This window comes from Pseudophryne corroboree, chromosome 10 (assembly GCF_028390025.1).
Source record: "Pseudophryne corroboree isolate aPseCor3 chromosome 10, aPseCor3.hap2, whole genome shotgun sequence".
NCBI classification, from domain to species: Eukaryota; Metazoa; Chordata; class Amphibia; order Anura; family Myobatrachidae; genus Pseudophryne; species Pseudophryne corroboree.
In genome coordinates this window covers 63,285,036-63,309,116 of record NC_086453.1, presented here as the reverse complement: position 1 = coordinate 63,309,116, position 24,081 = coordinate 63,285,036, and the positions used below count along the sequence as shown (strand labels likewise).

The 24,081-nt window shown below is 44.5% G+C and overlaps 1 protein-coding gene across 1 annotated transcript in view; it reads right to left on the bottom strand.

The window, feature by feature from the left end:
* LOC134965190 (otogelin-like protein) overlaps positions 1-24,081 on the bottom strand; it is a 128,087-nt gene that overhangs the window by 33,505 nt on the left and 70,501 nt on the right. Inside the window, exons 48-63 of the mRNA XM_063941703.1 lie at positions 22,799-22,827; positions 21,375-21,477; positions 19,273-19,289; positions 18,427-18,450; positions 16,994-17,096; positions 16,590-16,636; positions 16,394-16,502; positions 16,126-16,221; positions 14,304-14,326; positions 12,613-12,648; positions 10,416-10,521; positions 8,052-8,153; positions 6,489-6,517; positions 6,106-6,208; positions 1,183-1,199; positions 414-437 (exon numbers count right to left, since the gene is read on the bottom strand). Coding sequence (XP_063797773.1) covers positions 414-437; positions 1,183-1,199; positions 6,106-6,208; positions 6,489-6,517; positions 8,052-8,153; positions 10,416-10,521; positions 12,613-12,648; positions 14,304-14,326; positions 16,126-16,221; positions 16,394-16,502; positions 16,590-16,636; positions 16,994-17,096; positions 18,427-18,450; positions 19,273-19,289; positions 21,375-21,477; positions 22,799-22,827 — 968 coding nt within the window. The remainder of the gene's footprint in view (positions 1-413; positions 438-1,182; positions 1,200-6,105; positions 6,209-6,488; positions 6,518-8,051; positions 8,154-10,415; positions 10,522-12,612; positions 12,649-14,303; positions 14,327-16,125; positions 16,222-16,393; positions 16,503-16,589; positions 16,637-16,993; positions 17,097-18,426; positions 18,451-19,272; positions 19,290-21,374; positions 21,478-22,798; positions 22,828-24,081) is intronic.

Below are 24,081 nucleotides of genomic sequence, written 5' to 3'. Positions count from 1 at the left end.
CAGAATGCAGAAAGAAGCCTAGATCCAACTGGATCCCTCTCATGGCAGAATGCGGAAAGAAGCCTAGATCCAACTGGATCCCTCTCATGGCAGAATGCAGAAAGAAGCCTAGATCCAACTGGATCCCTCTCATGGCAGAATGCAGAAAGCAGCCTAAAGGCTTCTACTGGGTAATGCCAGCAAAAGCTGCCATTACCTACCACACCCAAGCCCTGGAATGCATTACATTCAGGGACTTAGTACATATTGGAAAAGCGTCCAATGTCCGAAAATTACTGTTTGAGGTTTTGATCACATTTTCTCTTTAGTACATCCTGCCCCATATGAGAAATTAGGAATTCTGGCAGAATTGCATGCAAATAATCACAATGTACTGGGATACATTTAGTAATATGAGCTAGAAAGGAACGCACCGGTGGAGGTAAGGTGGGAGGAGGCTGCAAAGAAAACAGAAATAAAACAATATTATAAAGATGAAAACATGGCAATGCTCACAAACCTTTTTACAATGGACTTTTTTCCAGCTGTACTACTTAAATTGCAGACAGGGCTGTCATCAGAAATTTTGGGGCCCAGGACTGACAAAAGAGACAAGGACCGCCCCGCCAAATAAAAAAAATAAAAAAAAGATTCTGCAGCACCGCTCCACCCCTATCTCATGTCATACATAGCGATATAACATATAAGTGGTGCATTGCGGACCTACAGGAACGGTTAATAGAGCTGATGCGCAGCGAAAGGGGTAGACCCCTCTCTGTAAGGGGCCAGGACACCAGTCCCCTCAGTCCCCCCTGATGGCTACCCTGATTGCAGACATTTGATCTATATATAAAGCCAGGCAACATCGCAGGAATATGTATGTACTACAGGATGTTGCATTAGGGAGGTTGTACACCCTAATAGGGAATAACAACCCTCCATATTATGTGAGTAACAATACAAGCATACAATTATTCTTGTTATTTGACATTAAGAAATAAATTATATAAAACTAAGTAATAAATCAGATACCAAGGAAAGACAAAAATGAAGAGCGAGAGAGAGAGAGAGAGAGAGAGAGGGAAAGAGAATACATAAAGCCATAATTACAGTATATAGAAAATTTCAAAGATTTATAATGGTTGGAAAAGAATGGGCACAGGACAAATTTATATACATATATGATCTGAATTGGGCACTTACAGTGGTTGCATCCGGCTCTGAGGGAAAAAAAAAGAATTCAAATTAGCACAAAAAGAATCAGCATATTATTTATTATTTTACTGCAGTATTATTCAGGGAGTTCAAAAAGTCCCTCCACAGTGAGTGCTGTCTCTGGCTACAGATATCCTCTTCAGCCGTGGGAGGCCAGGGGGGATCGCACTTTCAACACTTGGCGCAGGATGCAGCAAGCATCGCATTTTGCTTGGGATGTATCCCGCTACTCTCCGCATGCATATTGGCATTTACTAACGCTGTATGCATGAAGAAAGAGGTAAGAGCTGTCCTTTGCGATGAAAGGCAGGAGTCCTTTCATCGCAAAGGACAGCTCTTACCTAGGCTTCTATTGGACAACGCCATTTGAAGATGGCGTTGTCCTACGCATCCAAGCCCCAGAATATGCCCAATTCCAGGGCTTGTTACATATGCATCATGCGGCCAAACCTTCGAAAACTGTATTTATCGGAGGTTTGGCCACAGAGTTATGCTTGCTAGTGACATGTGCCTTGCACACGTATGGTTTATTGTGCACGCGTGTTTGCATGGATTGCCAGTGACTGCGGGAAAGCAACATGCAACTGTGTCCTCATTCATGATGGCTTAACAAACATGTGGGTGCCAATGTGGCAACATCATTATTATCTCCACTTTAACATATATAGAAGGCTATAGAACAGTCTGTGGTCACATTATAATGCACTTATTATACTGTAGCAATGTAATACTGTGCATTATTCTCCTCTTGTTATCACTAAGGGCCTGATTCTGAGATTTGATGGTGCCGCCTTCTATAGATGCACCAAGTGGTATTTTAGCACCCATGGATACTGACAGTGGGTATCTCAGTCCTTGCACATTCGGACGCAGGGATGCACACCAGGGAAGGGCTCTGTAGCGGCAATGTCAAAGTTGCAGATGTGACTGCAGTAAAAAAGACGTAAAGATGGCCGCATCTTTATCCCACTCAGAATCAGCTTTAAGTCAGTCCCTATCAGCAATTTACCCTGTCACTTCTGACCCTCCAGTCCCAGGCAGGGTTGGATTAAGCCTTGGGGGGGCGGAGGGGGGGGGGGGTGCACTTAAAACAAGGAAGAGGGGGAGGTGTAGATTAGATCGTGCATACCTCTCAACATGACCCATTCCAGGAGGGACAAAATGCCCTCTAACTGGACTTCACTCTAAGGGTGTGTACACACGGTGAGATCCTTGCTATGCCCGATTTTTACTTGCGATTTCCCTTGAACTCCCCGGAGCCCAGATAGCACCGATTTTGACTAACTTTTCTTGAGATATGGACTATGTGTGCTTACGATTTTGGCTTATGTGAGATTTTGGCTTATGTGAGATGTCATTGACATGTGAGATGAACTAGATAGTACACAGATCTAGCAAGGATTGACTTGCCTGCACAGTCTATCTTTTCTTGCGATGCCGACCTGGTGGGACCGCGCATCGGGATCGAATCGGGATCGCAAGGTGATTTTCACCTTGCGATCTGCACTAACTTTTCTTGCGATTTTGACTATATAGTCAAAATCGAAAGAAAATATCTCACTGTGTGTACACACTCTTAATATATATGATTGGTGTCACCTGTGTTGATCTATTTAATTGATAATAAAGGTACTTTCAATACAGGTGATTGCAATCATAACTTATGAGGAAAGTCCACGTATAGAGCATATGTGGTAGATGTATGAAAAAAAAGTCCTAACGGACGTTATGTGCCTGGGGGCGTATCACCACATTAATGTGGTGATATGCCAGGCCCCGCCGCCACAATGTATTATATGAGTGCCTGCCGATGTGGGAGGGCGTTATCTCACCTGTCCCGTGATATGCCTTCTACCACATCGACTAGGCTGGTATCGCCGCCGCTGGCTTTCTGCGCATGCGCCCTTTTTCAGTTCTTCCTGCTTGCGCCACTGGTGGTCTCCGACGCATGCGCGATTCACGTGTATGGACTCCGGGCACACACAACGAACAGCTACAGTGCTTCAGCGCCAGCACCAAGCAGCCGAAGTGACAGGAGGCGAAGATTGCACGGCGAAGAGCTACCTTATGGATAAAACATTAGGTAGGCTGCTCGGTCCTATGCACACGGCGCAGCATACGTTATTGTACAGTGCGCTGTATGCATTCTTTAAATCCCAGCTGAGAGACGCTTTTTACATTCAGGGGAAGCGGTAACAGCGGGATATAATGGGGGTCATTCCGACCCGATCGCTCGCTGCAGTTTGTCGCAGCGCAGCGATCGGGTCAGAACTGCACATGCGCCGGTGCCGCAGTGTGCCGGCCCATGGCAGCCGTCGTTGCCTAGCGATCGCCTCTGAGACAGAGGCAGTCGCTGGGCGGGAGGGGGCCGGACCGTTGGGGGGGGGGGGGGGGGGGGGGGGGGGCGGTCCGTGGCGGCTGCGTGACATCACACGTAGCCGCTAAGGGCCGAGGAGCGATGAGTAGCTCCGAGCCAGCACGCAAAAGCTGCGCTGACCGGGAGCTACTCTTTAAGTGCAAAGGCATTGCCACTGTGCGATGCCTTTGCACTTCTGTGGGGGGGGGGGGCACTGACATGCGGGGCGGACTAGCCCTGTGCTGGGCGTCCCCCCGCATGTCAGTGTGAATGATCGTAGCTGTGCTAAATTTAGCACAGCTACGATCAACTCAGAATGACCCCCAATGTGCGCTATGTGCAAACAGCACATAGCGCACGTTCTTACATCTACCTCTTAGTTCCTCCTGGAATGGGTCATGTTGGGATATATGGATTGTGTATATTAAATGTAAAACAATGGTGTATATTAGATTTAAACTCTTAGTGTAATAATGCCTGGGTGCTGTTTATAGCGCCACCTAATTGAGGAAGAGACTATTGATAAAGTTATCTTGCAGTTGAACAAAGACAACGTAACAGTTTTCATTTATCGGGATGGTATCGATATACCAGCGCCCGTCATCCCGGCGGTCAGAATCCCGACCGCGGGATGCCGGGCGCCGGAATGCCAGCAGCGGGATGAGCGCAAAAGAGCCCCTTGCGGACACGCTGTGCTCGCCACGCTACGGGCACGGTGGCGTTATTTATTCTCCCTCCAGGGGTGTCGTGGGCACCCAGAGAGGGAGAATAGGTGTCGATCTCCCGGCGGTCGGGATCCCAGCGCCGGCATGCTGAGCACCGGGATCCTGACAGGTGGGATAATGAATGCTCCCCCATTTATCTTGCAAGAATAACAGCAGCCTCTGCACTACTTACACACTGGGACAGGACTCAGGAGGACTGTGTGTATATGTGTGTGTGTCTCTAGACACAAATGCTTTCATAGGATAACAGGCTATACAGACCACAGACACCCAGGCAGGTGGCAGGGGGAGGAGAAGCTGGCATCCCTGGGTCACTTGCAGCTCTCTCACTCCTCTTATCTCTCTTCTGGTTGGGAAACTCTGTTTATAGCTCATGAAACCTGAAACTCCTGTGTCCTGCGCTGCATGCTGTCCTGCTTGCATTGTGACTGACTGGTTTTGCTGCTGCACAAAAGGGAGTGCTAGTGAAGTCACTGTGCTCCAGCTGGGGGCCCCTGACAGAGGGGGGTCCGGGGTGCAGTATCCCCTATGCCTCCTCCTTAATCAGGATATGGTCCCAGGGTGTCCCTATCTGTACTATGTCTTTCTTAGCCCAATCCAATTACTGCTAAGGGCACCTTCATAGACTGACAGAGGCTCCATAATATCTAACAGTGGCTAAGGTCTGCCAGGTGACTGGTGAGATCTTGCCTGAGTCCCACATGATGAAGGCAAACACTCATTAGCATCAAACACATTTGTCTCAAGTTAAATGTCTCATTCTTACTGTAAAGCACAACTAGCAGCAGGGACGGGCAGTGAGGTAAATTGCTGAGGTGGCACTAGCTAGCACTAGAGCAAGATTGGCATACAAAACATGAGCCCAAAGGTACATGATGGCATTATACACAGGTGTAGCAGTATATACATGTGGGCATTATACACAGGTGCAGCAGTATATACATGTGGGCATTATACACAGGTGCAGCAGTATATCCATGTGGGCATTATACACAGGTGCAGTAGTGTATACATGTAGGCATTATACACAGGTGCAGCAGTATATACATGAGGGCATTATACACAGGTGAAGCAGTATACAAATGTGGGCATTATACACAGGTGCAGCAGTATATACATGAGGGCATTATACACAGGTGAAGCAGTATACACATGTGGGCATTATACACAGGTGCAGCAGTAAATACAGGTGGGCATTATACACAGGTGCTGCAGTATATACATGTGGGCATTATACACAGGTGCAGCAGTATATACATGTGGGCATTATACACAGGTGCAGCAGTATATACATTTGGGCATTAAACACAGGTGCAGCAGTATATATATGAGGGCATTATACACAGGTGCAGCAGTATATATATGTTGGGCATTATACACAGGTGCAACAGTATATACATAAGGGCATTATACACAGGTGCAGCAGTATGTACATGTGGCCATTATACACAGTGCAGCAGTATATACATGTGGGCATTATGCACAGGTGCAGCAGTATATACATGAGGGCATTGTACACAGGTGCAGCAGTATATACATGTGGGCATTATACACAGGTGCAGCAGTATATACTTGTGGGCATTATACACAGGTGTGGAAATTTGGTGAGTTTTGATCAGAGATGTGCAGAAAATACTTTTTATTCCACAGTTTTGACTATAAAAATGATTAATATAAAGACGACATTTATAATATATTCTTTGCATTTTTCGTATACATTATTTAGTGAAATCTCTGGCGTATGACAGGAAAGGCTCTGCCTCACCTCACCGCATGTCATTTACTAGACCAGCAATATTACTGTGTACAAAAATGAATGTTGGCGCTTACCGCAGTAGACGGTATCACAGCATGCGTCCGCGCTCCCCGGGATTCTTACCGCTGAGTAACCAGCAGAACATGTTGGATAATTGCAAGTGACGTCTTCACATATCTGGAGTATAAAAATTGAGGTTTTCAGTTTGGAATTTATGAACAAGGCTATAATTATTATCATATCACATTAAGGTAAGCGTAAAATCAGAGGTAACATACTGCACAAAATAAAACATACTGTAATTTATATCAGCAAATAATGTCGTAAGAAAAAAACTAAAAGTACGCCTTGTTATGTGTATTGTTACGTGTCCTGCTCTGTGTGTATTGTGTGTAGTTGCAGAATGTACTGTACTACATAAAAGTAAGCTTTGTGTTTCCATATACTATATACTTACCGGAGTAGGCGGTGTTGGTGAGGGTGGTCCTAGATATAAAAACAAACATCATGTGTCATAGGGTATCCAGTCAGAGCATAGTGTTTAGTATATCATATTAGTTGCTAATTATGATTACAGGACTGTCCTTCAGCCTCCATATCTGGCTGTAGTGTCACATGTGCTTATTCTGCAGCGGACAGTGGACATTATAGCTAGCTAATGCCTATTTAGAAGCTATGTTATTGGCTTGGTGCCTAGAGGGGTCTGATTGCCTAGGCCCAGGCTTTTTGGAGGCGACCAGGTCAGCTGCTGAGTGGTACAAATGTCTCCCCTTTGCAGCATGGCACTGCTCTGTGATGCCCTGCATAGGTTTTTAGGGGGAGGGTTGGGATTTGGCTACAGCCCCCCCAGTACCCTAGCCCGGATCAGCTCTCGGCGGCACTGGTTAATGGATGTTTTTGTATATAATTATTATTCTCGTCCTTTAACAAATGGTCGAATGTCCCGTCTATTGCACTATTCTGAGCACACAGCCAGCACTCGGCATAGTACATATAGCCAAATGCCTAGAATGCCACTTCCCCAGGAGGCATTACAGCCCACACCCACGTCATGTAAGGGGCACCAGCTTAAACTCTTGCCAAGGACACCAACTTGGTCAGAAGAGGCTCTAGTTCTGAGGTGTCTCTGTGTTACATTGAGATGCCTGTGGACACAGCTTTTGTATCTACAGCTGAGATACTATAGTATCTACAGCTGAATCACAACGCTCAGTCTTAAGCTGCATACACACAGAGAGATTTTAACTATGAGAGATTCTGACTGAGTGTTTTCCCTTGAACTGGCAGTAGGAGATTTTGACTAACTTTACCAGCGATTTTGGCTATGGGCAGTTTTGGCTAACTCATTTAAGCAAGGGGATGCTTTATCTTTTCCAGCGACCTAGCCAAAATTGACTTTCCTGCACAGTCTATTTTTAGCAGCGATAGCGACCTGGCGGGGACGCGCATCGCTATCGCTGGCTGTGTACACACAGAGTGATATGCACTAACTTTCTGAGCGATTTTGACTATATAGTCAAAATCTCTCAGCTATATCACTCTGTGTGTATGCACCTTTACAGTAGTTTGTGGACAGATCTACCAATCGGCAGAATATTACCATTAACTGGCTTTGGTACATATCTCACAGGGGACAGAGCAATTTTTTGGAAGTCAGTCATTGCATTAAATGTCCACAGGACCAGACAAACCTGCAGCCGAGGTGAAACCACTCCCACAGCCCGATTCTCACCTGACCACAGTATTATTCCAGCTCCCGCTCTCATGCTCTGCACTGTCTGCAGTCAGTGGGGGTGTAGAGCGTGCGACAAATATGGCCACCTTCCCCCTACACACACACACACACACACACACACACACACACACACACACACACACACAAAATTTTTGTAAGGGGCGAGTCTTCTCCTTTTCCCTCTTGTTCCGACACCTCTGGAACACCTTAATTATAGTGAGAGTCATACAGACATTTCCACTCATTTTTGCCTGTGTAACCTCTGTTTCCAGTCTCGTTACTTACTACATTCATATTCTACGCAGCAGCTGGTATCAGGATCTCCAATTCTCAGCGGTGGGCTGCCATCCTTGCATACGGGAATCGGATCACAGCTGTCTACACACTCTGAAAACAAGCAGAAGGTTGTGTATTACTCTGGGACCCCTGGTAAGGTCACAGCCTGGGAATGTTCTACAGACTGTAGAAGGTTGTGTATTACTCTGGGACCCCTGGTAAGGTCACAGCCTGGGAATGTTCTACAGACTGTAGAAGGTTGTGTATTACTCTGGGACCCCTGGTAAGGTCACAGCCTGGGAATGCTCTACAGACTGCAGGAGGTTGTGTATTACTCCGGGACCCCTGGTAAGGTCACAGCCTGGGAATGTTCTACAGACTGCAGGAGGTTGTGTATTACTCCGGGACCCCTGGTAAGGTCACAGCCTGGGAATGTTCTACAGACTGCAGGAGGTTGTGTATTACTCCGGGACCCCTGGTAAGGTCACAGCCTGGGAATGTTCTACAGACTGTAGAAGGTTGTGTATTACTCCGGGACCCCTGGTAAGGTCACAGCCTGGGAATGTTCTACAGACTGCAGGAGGTTGTGTATTACTCCGGGACCCCTGGTAAGGTCACAGCCTGGGAATGCTCTACAGACTGCAGGAGGTTGTGTATTACTCCGGGACCCCTGGTAAGGTCACAGCCTGGGAATGTTCTACAGACTGTAGAAGGTTGTGTATTACTCCGGGACCCCTGGTAAGGTCACAGCCTGGGAATGTTCTACAGACTGCAGGAGGTTGTGTGCTAGAGACTCACACTGCCTCCCATGTTGGCACAAATCTTACACCCATTCCTGTCAGAGGATGCAATTAAAATGCCGGCTGTCAGAATCCCGGCATGCAGGAGACCGATGCCGGAATCCCAACACCCGCCCCGAAATTCCTTCTCTGTTGGTGGGTCCACACCAGTGCCGGTCCTAGGCATAGGCAAACTAGGCAAATGCCTAGGGCACTTGGAATGCCTAGGGGCACAAGCAGCTTCTGCTGATTAAAATGATATGTAGCATGCCTATATTCTGTGTGTGACTGCGGCTCTATCTGCATATGAAATGCATTACTAATGTGTGGCATATGTGTAAGGGGCATTTTGTGTATCATTTTGTGTATAAGGTCATTAATAATATGTGGCATATGTGTAAGGGACATTATGTGAATAAGGGCATTAATGATGTGTGTCATATGTGTATGGGGCATTACTGTGTGGTATTATGTGTATAAAGGCATTACTAATGTGTGGCATTATGTGTATAAGGTGCTCTACTGTGTGGCATAATGTATGGAAAGGGCACTACTGTGTGGTGTAATGTGAATATAAAGCCATATGATGTGGTGTAATGTGAATATGGGGCACTACTGTGAGGTATAACGTGGTACTACTGTGCGATGTAATGTGAATAAGTGACACTATTGCATGATATAATGTGAATAAAGTTGCAGTTGGCGTAATTTCAACTGGGGGAATTATTGTGTGGCCATGCCCCTTCCCAGCAAGAACACGCCCCGTTTTAGGCTGTGCACTGAATGTGCACACTGTTCCTATTTAAAATATAGGGGGTAGGAACACCAAAATGAGGACTGCTATGGGTGAGGGGTGATGGTGCTAGGGGGTACAGGGACAGAGGCAGAAATAGTGTCTGTGCAAGGGGGCACCAGCCAAAATCTTGCCTAGGGCATCATATAGGTTAGGGCCGGCTCTGGTCCACACCATGAACTGAGTGGGAATAGAACCTGTGGCGAGACCGGGCCCAAAGCATGGCAAGCGCAGTGAGCCAGCAAAGGGACTCGCTGCCGGGATTCCACCAAACTGGATGCTGCTGTTGCTATACTGACAGCTGGCAACCTGTCTGCCGGACAGTTAAATCAGAACTTATAATTTATTATAACCATAACTAAATTAATGACCCAACAAGTTCTAGATTTTCAAATATCCCACACTAAAGGGGGGTATACACGGGAGAGATGTGTGCTGAGCGATGCGGGGGGATGACGGGGGCCGCTCATTTCACCCAGCGGGTGAAATGAGCGGCGTGCTAGATTGGCCTGCATGCAGGCTCAATCTAGCAGCGGCGATAGCTATGTGCGGGGCCGCGCATCGCTATCGCTGAGGGGGCTACACACGAGTGATCTGTGCTTAAAATCTAAGCAATCTAGTCAGATTGCTTAGATTTTAAGCATGGATCTCTCTGTGAGTACCCCCCTTTATGATACATAGCAGACAAAAAACAATCACATGATTTAATCTTTGAAATACAATCTGTTCTACATTGTCCAGAATGCAAATGATTTGATTGTTCTTTGTGTTCAGGGTTCTGGAAGAAGGTTCAGTACTTACTGCATACGTGCTGTGGACAGCAATTGTCCGTCCATGGGATGTCTACGGCGACAGCTCCCTCCTTGTCACATTCAGTAGCTTGACATATCACATTGCTGCATGGGTTCTGTATACACACATAAATAAAATGAAATAAGGGGACGTGTCTGTAATTAGTGGGTATAAGGTATGGAACGCCATGCATGGTAATCGCAGTGATTTCAGTGGGATAACAACTAAGTTATGAAGAACAACATGGAACAATGCAAATATCCAGCACAGACTGATCTGTCCAGAGCTTAGACCCTGATATACTGTTACAGTATATTGTTTTTTATTCTTTGTACATTCTGCCATGTTAATAGCAACCTAATGTCTGACATTAAGACCTTGTGATTGACATGCTTTGGTAGGACGCTGGTGCCTGCAATCCCCTATGAATAGATATTTTCCAAAACGCTGTTTAAATAATAATCAAAAAGTAAAAAATAAAAAACTGCAGAGCCCTTCAGTTCAATCTGTGCACTTATTTTACAATGTAACCAGACATTTATAGTATAGACAATATTGTAAAATAAAAACTACCCTTTGTGAAAAATCAGATTTACTAGACATTTTATATATAGAATCCCCACAACATGCTCTATACTGTCACCAAGTACAGTACCTAGTCATGCTTTGCTTTCCAGAGCCTGGTTATCGAAGCTATCTGCTGCGGTCCCTCTGTGATACATTCAGGGGATATTAAATATATGCAGCTACCCACTCGGGGAATAAGCCGCAGGTATTTGTTGATAAATAGGACCCTTAATTTCAATTATTACAGTATTTCTGAAATTTAAAAGGAGTATGACAGCTGAAGGCAAACTGCATTTCAGCCAATCAGGAGAAGTTTCTTAGGTAAGTGAAGATTACAATTTCTACAATCTGTAGATAGAAGCTCAGAAACTGAGGTATGTATGATCTCTATTCGACATTAGGGAGATGAGTAATAAAGGAAAGACCAGACGCTAGACATTTGGTGCATGCAGTGTGCAGGCACCTTAAGTCCAAAATTACTATGTATATATATATATATATATATATATATATATATTATAGGGAAATTGTATCTTTAGGGGGCACCTAATATGAAAGTTTGTGTATATTAACACCCTTCATAGAACATCAAAACATATATCTACTGTATGGTCCAGAGATTGGTCTATATAACCTATTGTACATTGAATACAACCAGAGTACTTGATCTTCGACGTATATATAAGTTATTAAAACACTTTCTAAAATTATTTAAAATAAATTAATAGAACAGTAGTTCTATTCTTGTTGAGCTCAACAAGCTTTTGAACAGGAAGGACCAGGAGAGAGGGATCACATTAAGAAGGTTAAGAAAAAAATAATCCCTTCAGTTCTATGAGGACTTTATACTAAAATCCCATCTGTCAAATTTTTAATTGATTAACTGGGACTGCTAATCGCAGAATATACTGTAGTTGTCAATAAAGGACATCAAGTACATGAGGGCCAATTTATAAATAGCCACTCAATCCATTTGTTTGGATAGGAGGAAGAGTCTGATTAAGCTCCACTAAAGACACAAATTTGCTCAAAAATCCAATTGAAAAGGACCACACTATTAACAAAGAATCCATAAATACAGGCTCATTTTGTAATACACCCCTGATGAAGTCATAGATGATGAAACGCGTTGGGTGATATAGTGTCTGGATTCATGGCGACAGACAAAAGCTGTTTTTTTCGATCATATAGAAATATAAGTGAACCTATGTATTTGAACTACATGCTATATACATACTATATGTATATATGTATATATATATAAATGCATATATAAATTCATATCTATAGATTAACAAGATCTATTTTGTATGAAAATCTGACTATACATCAACCACTAATCATACGGGTTATCTTGACTCATGAAGTTTCAGTTTACACATCAATTCAGTAGATGGCGCACCAAGACAAATACTACACACTATGGTTATGATGCAAGTTGATATATATCATAGTCACAGGTCATGTCACCTGCAACCTTACTTGCAACTACCGTCTTTGTAAAATTAGTTCCGCTGAGCAATAACAGACATCCATGCGAATGAAGCCACGGGCAAACACTAGTATATTTATATGCTTGCGTTGTGTAATTCTCCATCACTACACTAAAACTGGCTGATAGTAGGACTTTATTACTTACAGGAGGAGACACTGTAGTGGTGTCAGGGACAGGAACCTGAAAGTAAACGGAAGATAATGGTGAGAATATGCAACATAAAATATAGGGGTTGCTGTATCTAACCCACAAGGGCAACAAAGTCAGACAGATATGCATTATGTAGTAATTCCCTTATCAATAATGTTTCAGTATACTCTACAATAGCCCTTACTTCCACTCGGTGCTGCCACATACTGTAGAGCCTGATTCAGAGTTGCACACAGTCATAGTGTGCTAGATACACTGGGCTGCAACATGAACTGCACAGGAATTGGCTTTACACACATACAAAGCATACTTCCCTACTCTCACAAAAATCGGCCTCCCGTATCAGTAGTGCACCTCTCCGGGAGCCGGCCTCCACTCTCCTCCCAGCCACCCACTTTCTGAGTGAAGAGGGCCAGACCCGGTGGGCGATAACACGAATCACAATAAATCACGTAATCATAGCCACGCCCCCGCTTTATAATGCCGGTGATCTCGGCATTGCATAATGGGGTGAGGACATAATGATGTGATTGTGTAGCCACCCCCCCCCCCTTCCAGCACAGACTCCGTAGTATCTTCAGGAATCCAAGCCACCCCCTATACCAAGCCACGCGGAGGGGGCAGCAAGACAGTCGTCAACTATTGTACAAAGGGGTCTATTTACTAAGTCTTAGAGAGAAGGAAAGAGATAAAGTACCAACCAACCTGTTCCTAACTGTCATGTTTAAAAGACAACCTGTAACAATGCAGTTAGGAGCTGATTGCCTGGCACTTTATCTCTCTCTCCGCTTTGTCTCTCCACAAGGCTTAGCAAATAGCCAGTGTCACAGGTTAAGTACAATGGAGCTTGGCATGAATAAAAGCCGCGGCCACTCGCATCCCAGTTACTCCGTCACACACAGATGGACAAATGTCACACAGCAGACTGATCAGTGTAATCTAGCAATATAGTTTTCTCACTCCCAGTCGTTTTATATATGTGACTAATACGTATATTGAGCTGGAAAGACGCTGAGCGCAGCCAAATCACCCGGCACCTGGTGCACTGGGAGTGGCTATTTGGACATCTGTATGTACTGACTATCAGGAGAATGAAAGAAGCTCTTCCACTAAATGACCATGGGGGTCATTCCGAGTTGATCGCTAGCTGCATTCGTTCGCTGTGCAGCGATGAAGCAAAAAAAACGGCACGATGTAGTTTCACACAGGGTCTAGCGAAGCTTTTCAGTCGCACTGCTGACCGCAGAGTGATTGACAGGAAGGGGGCGTTTCTGGGTGTCAACTGACCGTTTTCAGGGAGTGTTTAAAAAAACGCAGGTGTGCCAGGGAAAATGCAGGCGTGGCTGGGTGAACGCAGGGCGTGTTTGTGACGTCAAAACAGGAACTGAACAGTCTGAAGTGATCGCAAGCGCTGAGTAGATATTGAGCTACTCTAAAACTGCACAAAAAAACTTTGCCGCCGCTCTGCGATCCTTTCGTTCGCACTTCTGCTAAGCTAAAATACACTTCCAGTGGGAGGTGGCATAGCGTTTGCTCGGCTGCTAAAAAAAGCTAGCGAGTGAACAACTCGGAATGACCACCCATATCCCTGGACTGGAGGTATTCTACCATAACGAGAAATTTGCACGTTTCCTGTTAAAGGATATTATTTCCCACAAAGTTTATATTAATGTCAGCTGACTTACTGTGGGCACCGTAGTGGGTGGGACTGTGGAAGAAATAAAGAAATCAGTGTTAGTGATACTTTGTGTATATATCCAAAGAGCTATTATTCAAGTTGATATACTTTATAAGCTATAGATCAAACGTCGCAAAGCAATATGGAGATGTGTTTTGGACAGAGGTAGAAGAACATGGTAATGACCCCCGACATACAGTAACTGTAGACACTGGACTTTTTATACACTGGAAAGTTTATGGAAAACAGTATTAACCCATTTTGGTCCAGGTGGGTAGTTTTCTACCCATTTTTCAAGATTTTATGCGCGATGGCTTATTTTGACCCAATTAAGAAAATCTGATGGTTTTTATTTTTTTCGATATAATGAAAAAAAATATTGAAGTGCTGGGTAGAAAACTACCCACCCGGGCCGAAATGGGTTAATAATTAACACTGTAGATGGTCCATAGTGTAGTCTGTGTCAAACATACAGTATTGAACTAATATGAATAACATAAGTGATCAGGAAAAGGTTAAACATCCCATAAGATAAATATACAAACATCATAGAACCAGTGGGAGACAGAACTGCTCTTTCTAAACACACATTCTCCCACCTCATGGTAAGGCTCCTGTCTCTTCTTCCTGGTAGCTGCTCTCTGGACCAGTGCACTGATTGAGGGCTCAGATACACACACAAAGCAAACTTGGTAGAAGAAGCTGCTACCACTGGGCATGTGCAGCAGCTCCACTCTGTCCCAAAAACTGCATGTGGTGGCAGCAGCCCTGGTAATCGTATTAAATAATATTGCTATTGTGGTCATAATTTGTGCCGCTGGCCAAGAGGAGGGGGGTTTCCAGACAACTGAACCCCCCACTCCCTGCGTTTGCCTATGCCAACAATGTAACTGAGTATGGTTGGCAACCCCTAGGTCATTGGCGGTTTCTCTTTAACTATTGTTTTGCTTCAATCCAAGGAACAGTAATGGAATGTACTTGGGTGAGCAATACAGAGCAAGGGGTAAGATAGACCAGTGAATATAATTATTCTTATTTTTTATGGCCTGGTAAATGGACAGTTTGGGGCTGATTCAGAGGTGGATACAGAAGTGCCTGCAGCTGGGTGTATTGGCGGTCGCCCGTCTGCAACTTTATGGAAAAACGCTACAATTTCCTTCCCTGGTGTACATCTGTGCATTCAAATGTGCAAGGACTGAGACGCCCTCTGTCAGCATCCGCATACGCGGTTATACCATTTGGCGCACGTGTAGACGCACCATTGGTCACAACAACAAAACTTGCAGCAGCCCTTTAGCAGGTGCAGTTTCTACATCCAGGTATGGCTTCTTATGTGGCCAGTGGAGCGTCACTGTATGCAGCTACTTTCACCAACACTCCCATAACACAGACTATATCCGTGCGTGCGCTAAGTCGCCTCCTTGCCACCACCATACATTTTCAATATCGTTCTCCCTTCTTGCATCTGAACTCACAACTGAGACTATACGGACACAGTCAGGACAGAGGCAAATGTGGGGGGGACTTCCAGTTGCCCTGAAACTTCGCCTTTACCGCAGCCTGGCAATCTCTCTAAAATCAAACATTTGGAAACCCCCCTCCACAAGTCCTGCGTTTGTCCCTGTGCTTCTGCTATGCCACTTAGACACGTGCACAGTAGCAAATATGCCACTCCATTATGTCCGGCATTGGCAGTGAGTACAGCTATGAATCAGAACCCTTTGTTTCTAGACCAATTTTTGTGTATTTATAGTTACAAAAAGAACAAACATCTAAAATAGTGTTGTAGCAGCCTTACGCTTTTCTTATTCATTCCATTGATTACTTACGGCACTCATATGTTGGGCAGCATTGTGTGTCTTCATTAAAGTACATCGTCGACGGGCGACCATCACAATATGGAATGGAGTCGCATGGCTGGCACTCTGTAAGGGAATGGAATTCACAATCCCTTAGTGAGTTGTTTCCAACGGCATGCATAATATACGTAACAATACTAAGACCATTATCTGGAGCTGTCTCTTGATTTTGTGTTATGTTCACCTATTCAACACACCGGAATGTTACCCGATAGTTCCCAACTAATGTAGAACTCACGGCATTTGTTTAGAGGGCAGCAGTTGTTCTCCCAGCTGTCAAACACTAGCGAGGAACCATCCTTGGTGCAGACAGGATTCTTGCTACACTCAACATTGGCGCAGGTTTCCTGTAAGGATATGACGGAATTGGTAATCACTCAGCAAAGTCTACTTAGCATTATTCAATATGAAGCTACAGTATGGGGTTTACTTACACTCTGTGTTGTTGTCTCAGGGCTGAGGGTTGTGGTGGGTTCATTTACTGCAAAAGCAAAAGAAACCAGTCTGAGCTGTAACTTCCCTCTCTGTTTAGTGTATTACTCCTAGCTGCTGGCCACTCATTTATTACACATGTTCTGTGGCTGGCTGTCACCTGGTTTTACTCAGCCACAGAACCTGTGTAATCCATGTGTGTCCCGGTTTAAAGGGATAGTATGGTACGCCCACCAATGCCATCATTTCCAGTATCGGTAGTTGGTAAAATAGGGGGCTGGTGCAGACAAAATAAAATAAAAGGGAAATAACTAAAACTGGCCCGCCATATATAGCCTACATTAAATAATGAATACAGCACTGTATAGTTAATAAATACATTGAAAAAATATAGAGCGTAACTTACTGCATTCATACAGGGCACAGCACGTGTCAAAGGGGTTTGGTTTCACTAAGAGTTTTTCACCATAATTACAAATTGGTTTGAAGCACTCAGATGCATCACAGAACTGTAAAGAAAAGCAAATAAATATATGTATAAATAACATGAGAACTACAGAAAACAATGATTTATACATCTGTTCCTTTTATTGTGCAGCATTATCACATTTCTATTGAGAATAGAATTTTGCTAATATGGCACATTGCAAATGCAAATATGCCCCCATGTGTGCCTCCCCGCCTTCCCTTATGCATCCTCAAACCATTCTAAACATCTAAGGCAGGGCTGGCCAAACCAGTCCTCGAGATCTATCAACAGTTCATGCATATCTCCCAACATGACCCTCTTCAGGAGGGACACAATGCTCTGCTTCTGGACTTTCCTCTTAATTTATGATTGTCTGCACCTGTGTTGAACAGGTTAGTGGATAAGAAAGGTGTTTCACCATAGGTGCTGGCAATCATAAATTAAGAGGGAAGTCTAGGAGCAGAGCATTATGTCCCTCCAGAAGAGTGTCGTGTTGGGAGGTATGGTTCATGTTTTCCAGGCCTCCTGGATATCTGTAGAATTGTCAGTTAGGAATGAATGCAGCACATCTTAATTAGTAATGACTACACCTGTGCACCAGCTAGGTGGTCTGGAAAATGTGAACTGTTGGTAGATCTCGAGGACTGGTTTGGCCAACCCTAATCTAAGGCCCTTTTTCCATTTGAGAGAAGACAACAATGGTCACAGAGCCATCTACAGGATAGGAGGAGGTACTGCTGCAAAACATCAATAGGGAATGAGATGCAATTTTAAATTAAATTAAATCCACCCAAAGCCTTGTAGGAACATAACCTCTCTAACCACTGCCTCACACCTGCATTTCCTTAGCCCAACCTTTTGTGGGTACTTGTCCTCTTTTTCTTTTGTGTGATTTGTATTTTGCAGTACATCCCACATTGCAGTACATCCCGCCACTTACCGCATCTATGTTAATCGTATATCTATTCAAAGGAAAGCTCTACCGATAAGAGCTGCCCTTTGTGAACTCAGGACTTCCGGGTTTTGGCCACGGGAGTCCCTCTGCAGCTGAGTGGCTGCTGGGAAGGATCCAATTGGATCCCTCTCATGGCAGAATGCAGAAAGAAGCCTATAGGCTTCTACTGGTTAATGCCAGTAAAAGCTGCCATTACCTACCGCACCCAAGCCCCGGAATGCATTACATTTAAGGGCTTAGTACATAAGGGAAATGTGTCCAATGTCCGAAAATGACTGTTGTCGATGTTTTGATCACATTTTCTCCTTAGTACATCCTGCCCCGTATTAAAAATGAGCACTTTTGACATAATTGCATACAAATAATCACAATGTACTGGGATACACTTAGTAATATGAGCTAGAAAGTAACGCACCGGTGGAGGTAAGGTGGGAGGAGGCTGCAAAGAAAACAGAAATAAAACAATATTATAAAGATGAAAACATGGCAATGCTCACAAACCTTTTTACAATGGACTGTTTTATCAGCAGTACTTCTTAAATAGCAGAAGGGGTTGCCATCAGAAATTTTGGGGCCCTGGACTGACAAAAAGAGACAGGGACTCCCCCCCCCAAAAAAACAACAACAACACAAGAACAAAAAAAAAAACGATTCTGCCGCACCGCTCCACCCCTATGTCATGTCATACGTTGTGATATAATATATAGGTGGTACACCGCGGACCTACGGGAATGATTCAGAGAGCTGATGCACAGCAAAAGCTTGTTGTAGGAAGTCCTCACTGTGCATAATCCCGCTGTTGTTTCACAGTCTGCTGAAGCTCTCTGGTTAGGAGCCAGGGGTGGGCCCCCCTCTATGTAAGGGGCCAGGACACCAGTCCCCACAGCCCACTCCCTGATGGCTGACCTGATTGCAGACATTTGATCTACAGGTATATACAGTATAAAGCCAGGCAACATCGCAGGAATATGTAGGTATTACAGGATGTTGCATTAGGGAGGTTGTACACCTTTATAGGGAATAACAACCCTCCATATTATATGTGAGTAACAATGCAAGCATACAATTATTCTAATTCTAATAAATCAGATACCAAGGAAACACTAAAATGAAGAGAGAGAGAGAGAGAGAGAGAGAGATAGAGAGAGAGAGAATACATAGAGCCATAATTATCTAGAAAACGCCAAAGATTTATAATGGTGGGAAAAGAATGGGCACAGGACATATTTATATACATATTTGATCTGTATTGGGCACTTACAGTGGTTGCGTCTGGCACTGGGGGGAAAAAAAGAATTAAAATTAGCACAAAAAAATCAGCACATTATTATTTTACTGCAGTATTATTAAGGGAGTTCAAAAAGTCCCTCCGCAGTGAGCGCTGTCTCTGGCTGCAGTTATCCCCTGCAGCCATAGGAGTCAAGAGAGGAACCGCACTTTCAACACTTGGCACAGGATGCAGGCAGCATCGCATCTTGCTTGGGATGCATCCCGCCACTCTGCATATTGATGTTTGCTAATACTGTATGCATGAAGAAAGTGGTAAGAGCTGCCCTATGCGATGAAAAGACTTCTGAGTCCTATCTGCGCATCAGAGACGTGCGGTGAGCTAAAAGGCTAAGGAGGCACTAGCTAGCACCTGAGCCAGATTTACACATAAAATATGAGCCAAAGGGTACATCTGGGCATTATACACAGGTGCAGCAGTATATACATCTGGGCATTATACACGGGTGCAGTAGTATAAACTCCTGGAAATTTGGTGATTTTTGATCAGAGATGTGCGGAAAAGATAAGCAGGGGCGGCACTGCCTCACCTGCCATAGACTTTTTACTCCAGAGTTTTGGCTCTAAAAATGATTAGAATAATGCAAAGAAGATATTTCAAACATATTCTTTGTATTTTTCATATAATTTATACAGTCACATCTCTGACACAAACGTTAGTTTGACAGGAAAGGGTCTGCCTCACCCCACCGCACGTCACTGCTGCGCATGTGTGGAGGGGTGCTGCTGGGAGGGATCTGGTTGGATTCCACTCAGTGAGGAGGTGCGATAAAAGACAATAAGCTTCTATTGGACAACGCCATTTGAAGATGGCATTGTCCTCTGCATCAAGCCCCAGAATCTATCCTATTCCGGGGCTTAGTGCATATGCATCATGCAGCCAAACCTCCGAAAAGGTGTTTGCATGGATTGCCAGTGACTGCGGGAAAGCAACATGCAACTGTGTCCTCATTCATGATGGCTCAACAAATACGTGGGCGCCAATGTGGCGACATCATTTATAGCTCCACTTTAATATATATAGATGATGATAGAACAGTCTGTGGTCACATTATAATGCACTTATTATACTGTAGCAATGTAATACTGTGCATTATTCTCCTCTTGTTACCACTAAAGGCCTGATTCTGAGATTTGATGGTGCCGCCCTCTATAGATGCACCAAGTGGTATTTTAGCCCCCATGGACGCTGACAGTGGGTATCTCAGTCCTTGCACATTCGGACGCAGGGATGTACACCAGGGAAGGGCTTTGTAGCGGCATTATCGTAAAGTTGCAGATGCGACTGCGGTAAAAAAAGACGCCAAGAGGGCCGCATATTTAGCAGCTTTGCAAATACAATCCATAGCAATGCAAACGCAGGAGGAGGTGCATACTGTACCACCTGCTTCCTGCATTTGCGATGCGATCGCATATGGGATGAACATCGATTGCGATGTTCATCTGCGATGGCAGGCTGAGTAAGCCTGAGCTAACTCAGGCTCGCCATTGCATGGTGGCTTGTGAGGCCAAGAAAACTTTGTGATTGACAATGCCCGCCGGCCCCGCCCCATCCCTCCCCCCAAATGCCTCTGACTGTCAATCAGGCAGAGGAGATTGCATTTCTGCAATGCGATCGCAGGACCCATTCTGCATATGTGAAGAATGTGGTATGCGCATTCGCAATTTCCTGAAGTACACACGGTAGAGATGTGTGCTGAGCGATCTATAACAGACTGCTCAGCACACATCTCTCCCCCCGCTCAGCACTCACAGCGGTGAGGTGAGTGACCTGACTAGATTGTGCCTGCATGCAGACATAATCTAGAACCGGCGATAGCGATGCACATAACCGCGCATCGCTGTCGCTATGGGCATACACACGGAGAGATCTGTACTTAATTTCTAACCAATCTAGTCAGATTTCTTAGAAATTAAGCAAACATTGCTACGTGTGTACCCCCTTTACTGAATTACACCCAGAGACTCCCATACTGACAGTGGCATCAAACACATTTTTCTCAAGTTAAATGTCTCGCTCTTACTGTAAAGCACAACTAGCAGTGACACTGCACGAGAATGAATGTTGGCGCTTACCGCAGATGATGTTATCACAGCATGGGTCAGCGCTAACCAGAGTTTTTACCACCGAGTAACCAGCAGAACATGTTGGATAAATGCAAGTGATGTCTTCACATTTCTGGAGTATAAAAAATGAAGTTTTTATATTGGAATTGATAAACAAGGTCATAATTATTATCATATCACATTAACCACTTAACTGACGATTTATTTAGCCAAAAACAGCTGCGAAATTGTTGTTTTTTATTATGAGTGAATTAGGTGAAGAACATGAATTTAACCCTATCCCAAATGATTTTAGTTAAAAAAAAAAAAAAATATATATATATATTCTTTTTTAAAATACTTTTTCAAACATCGAAACATCGATCGGGAACATCATGACCATTGAAACATTGGGAACATTGCGACCATCGCGGCTTTCATTTTGAAAGCCGGGACAGCCTGCAGGTATACAGGGGGTGTCCGGGGGTGGCTTGGGAGGGTTCATTTACACTCCCCAGTGGCTGCCATTGTCTGCAGCCGCTGGAGGGGGAGAACCTGCTGTGCTGACTGATCAGCAGTGATCGGCAGGACGACAATCAGTAGGGGAGAGTGCAGGGAGGCAGAGTGACCTTCCGGTCCCTCTGACAGCAGCAGCTGCTAACACTCTCTGGGCTAGATGCATCATCGCTTGGAAAGTGATAAAATGCAGAGTGAAAAAGTACCAGCCAATGAGCTCCTAACTGACATTTTTCAAACACAGCCTGTGACATGGAAGTTAGGAGCTGATTGGCTGGTACTTTTTCACTCTCCATTTTATCACTTTCCAAGCGATGATACATTATTATTATTATTATTATTATTATCCTTTATTTATATGGCGCCACAAGGGTTCCGCAGCGCCCAATTACAGAGTACATAAACAAATAATCAAACAGGAAAACAGCAACTTACAGTTGATGACAGTATAGGACAAGTACAGGGTAAATAAACATAGTTACATCAGCAGATGACACTGGAATAAGTATCAGGTGACAGAAGACTGCTGGATGTGGTGCAGTTGAAGATTATTAAAGTAAGAAAGGATAAGCACATGAGGGTAGAGGGCCCTGCTCGTGAGACCTTACATTCTAAAGGTACATACATCTAGCCCTCTATTTGACTGGTCGCATCCTGTGCGACCAGGTCAGATAGAGCACTTGCAGGCATGGTCGCGCCAGGCAAGTGGTTATGGACAGTGTAAAATCAGAGGTAACATGCTGCGTAAAATAAAATAAACTGTAAAATATATCAAAAAATATATAAAAATACATATCAGCCTAAGAGAAAAACAAAAAGTAAGCCTTGTTATGTGTATTGTTATGTATCCTGCTTTGTGTGTAGTTCCACAATGTACTAGTCATATTATCCAGCCATAGTAAAAGTACGCTTTGTGTTTCCTTATACTATATACTTACCGGAATAGGCGGTGTTGGTGAGGGAGATCCTGCATATGAAAACAAACATTATTACTTCTGTTATGTGTCATATGGTATCCAGTCAGAGAATAGTCGCTAATTATGATTACAGGCGTTTCCTCCAGCCTCCATGTCTGGCTGTAATGTCACGTACTTATTCTGCAGCGGACAGTGGACATTATACATAGCTCCTTCCTATTTAGAAGTTATATTGTTGGCATGGTGCCGAGGGGGGTCTGATTATCAAGGCTCAGGCTTGGTGGAGGTGACCAGGTCAGCTGCTGAGTGGTACAAATGTCCAAGCTTCGCAGTACGGCACGGTAACATGATGCCCAGATAGTATCTTTTAAGGGGTGAGGTGAAATTTAGCAACCAAAACACATTCTCCCCTCCCCCCCACACACACACACACCCCAGTACTCTAGCCTGGCTCAACTTCTGGCAGTCCTTGTTGATAGGTGTTTTTATATATATTTATTATTCTCCTAATGGGCAATTGTCCCTGAGCATAGTCCATAAGCCAAATGCCCGGGGTGCCACTGCTCCAGGAGGCATTACAGCCCACACCTACGTAATTTATGGGGTACCAGCTTAAAATCTTACCAAATGCACCAACTTGGTCAGAAGCGGCTCTGATTCTGAGGTGTCTCTGTGTTACATTGAGGTGCATGTGGGCACAGCTTTTATATCTACAGCTGAGATACTATAGCATGCTTGTAGACTAAAGGCCCATACACACTGGCCGATAAAATGAGCGACGTCGCTGCCGACCGCACGGCCGGGGAAACACTAGACAACGTTGCTCATAGAGCGACGTCGTCTAGTGTGTATGGATTGTGGGAAGTGCAATGCTCCGTCTTACAGTAGCTAGTGGACAAATCTACCAAGCACTCTAGAATTTGGCAGAACATTACCATCAATTGGCTTTGGTACATATCTCACAGGAGACAGAGCAATTTTTTGGCAGTCAACCATTGCACTAAATGTCCACAAGACCAGACCAACCTGTAGCCAAGGGACCAGTCAAACAGCCCGATTCTCACCTGACCACAGTATTATTCCTGCTCCTGCTCTCATGCTCTGCACTGTTCTGCTGTTATGCTCTGCACTGTCTGCAGTCAATGGGGATGTACAGCATGCAATAAATATGACAACCCCCGTCCCCCGTCTTCCAACAGAACTGTGTCAGAATCACCCATACTGCTCTAGGCCATTGGTAACTCTGGCACCTCTCCAATCTGCTTGAAAGGGGCGAGTCTCCTCCTTTTCCCCCTTTTTTCCAA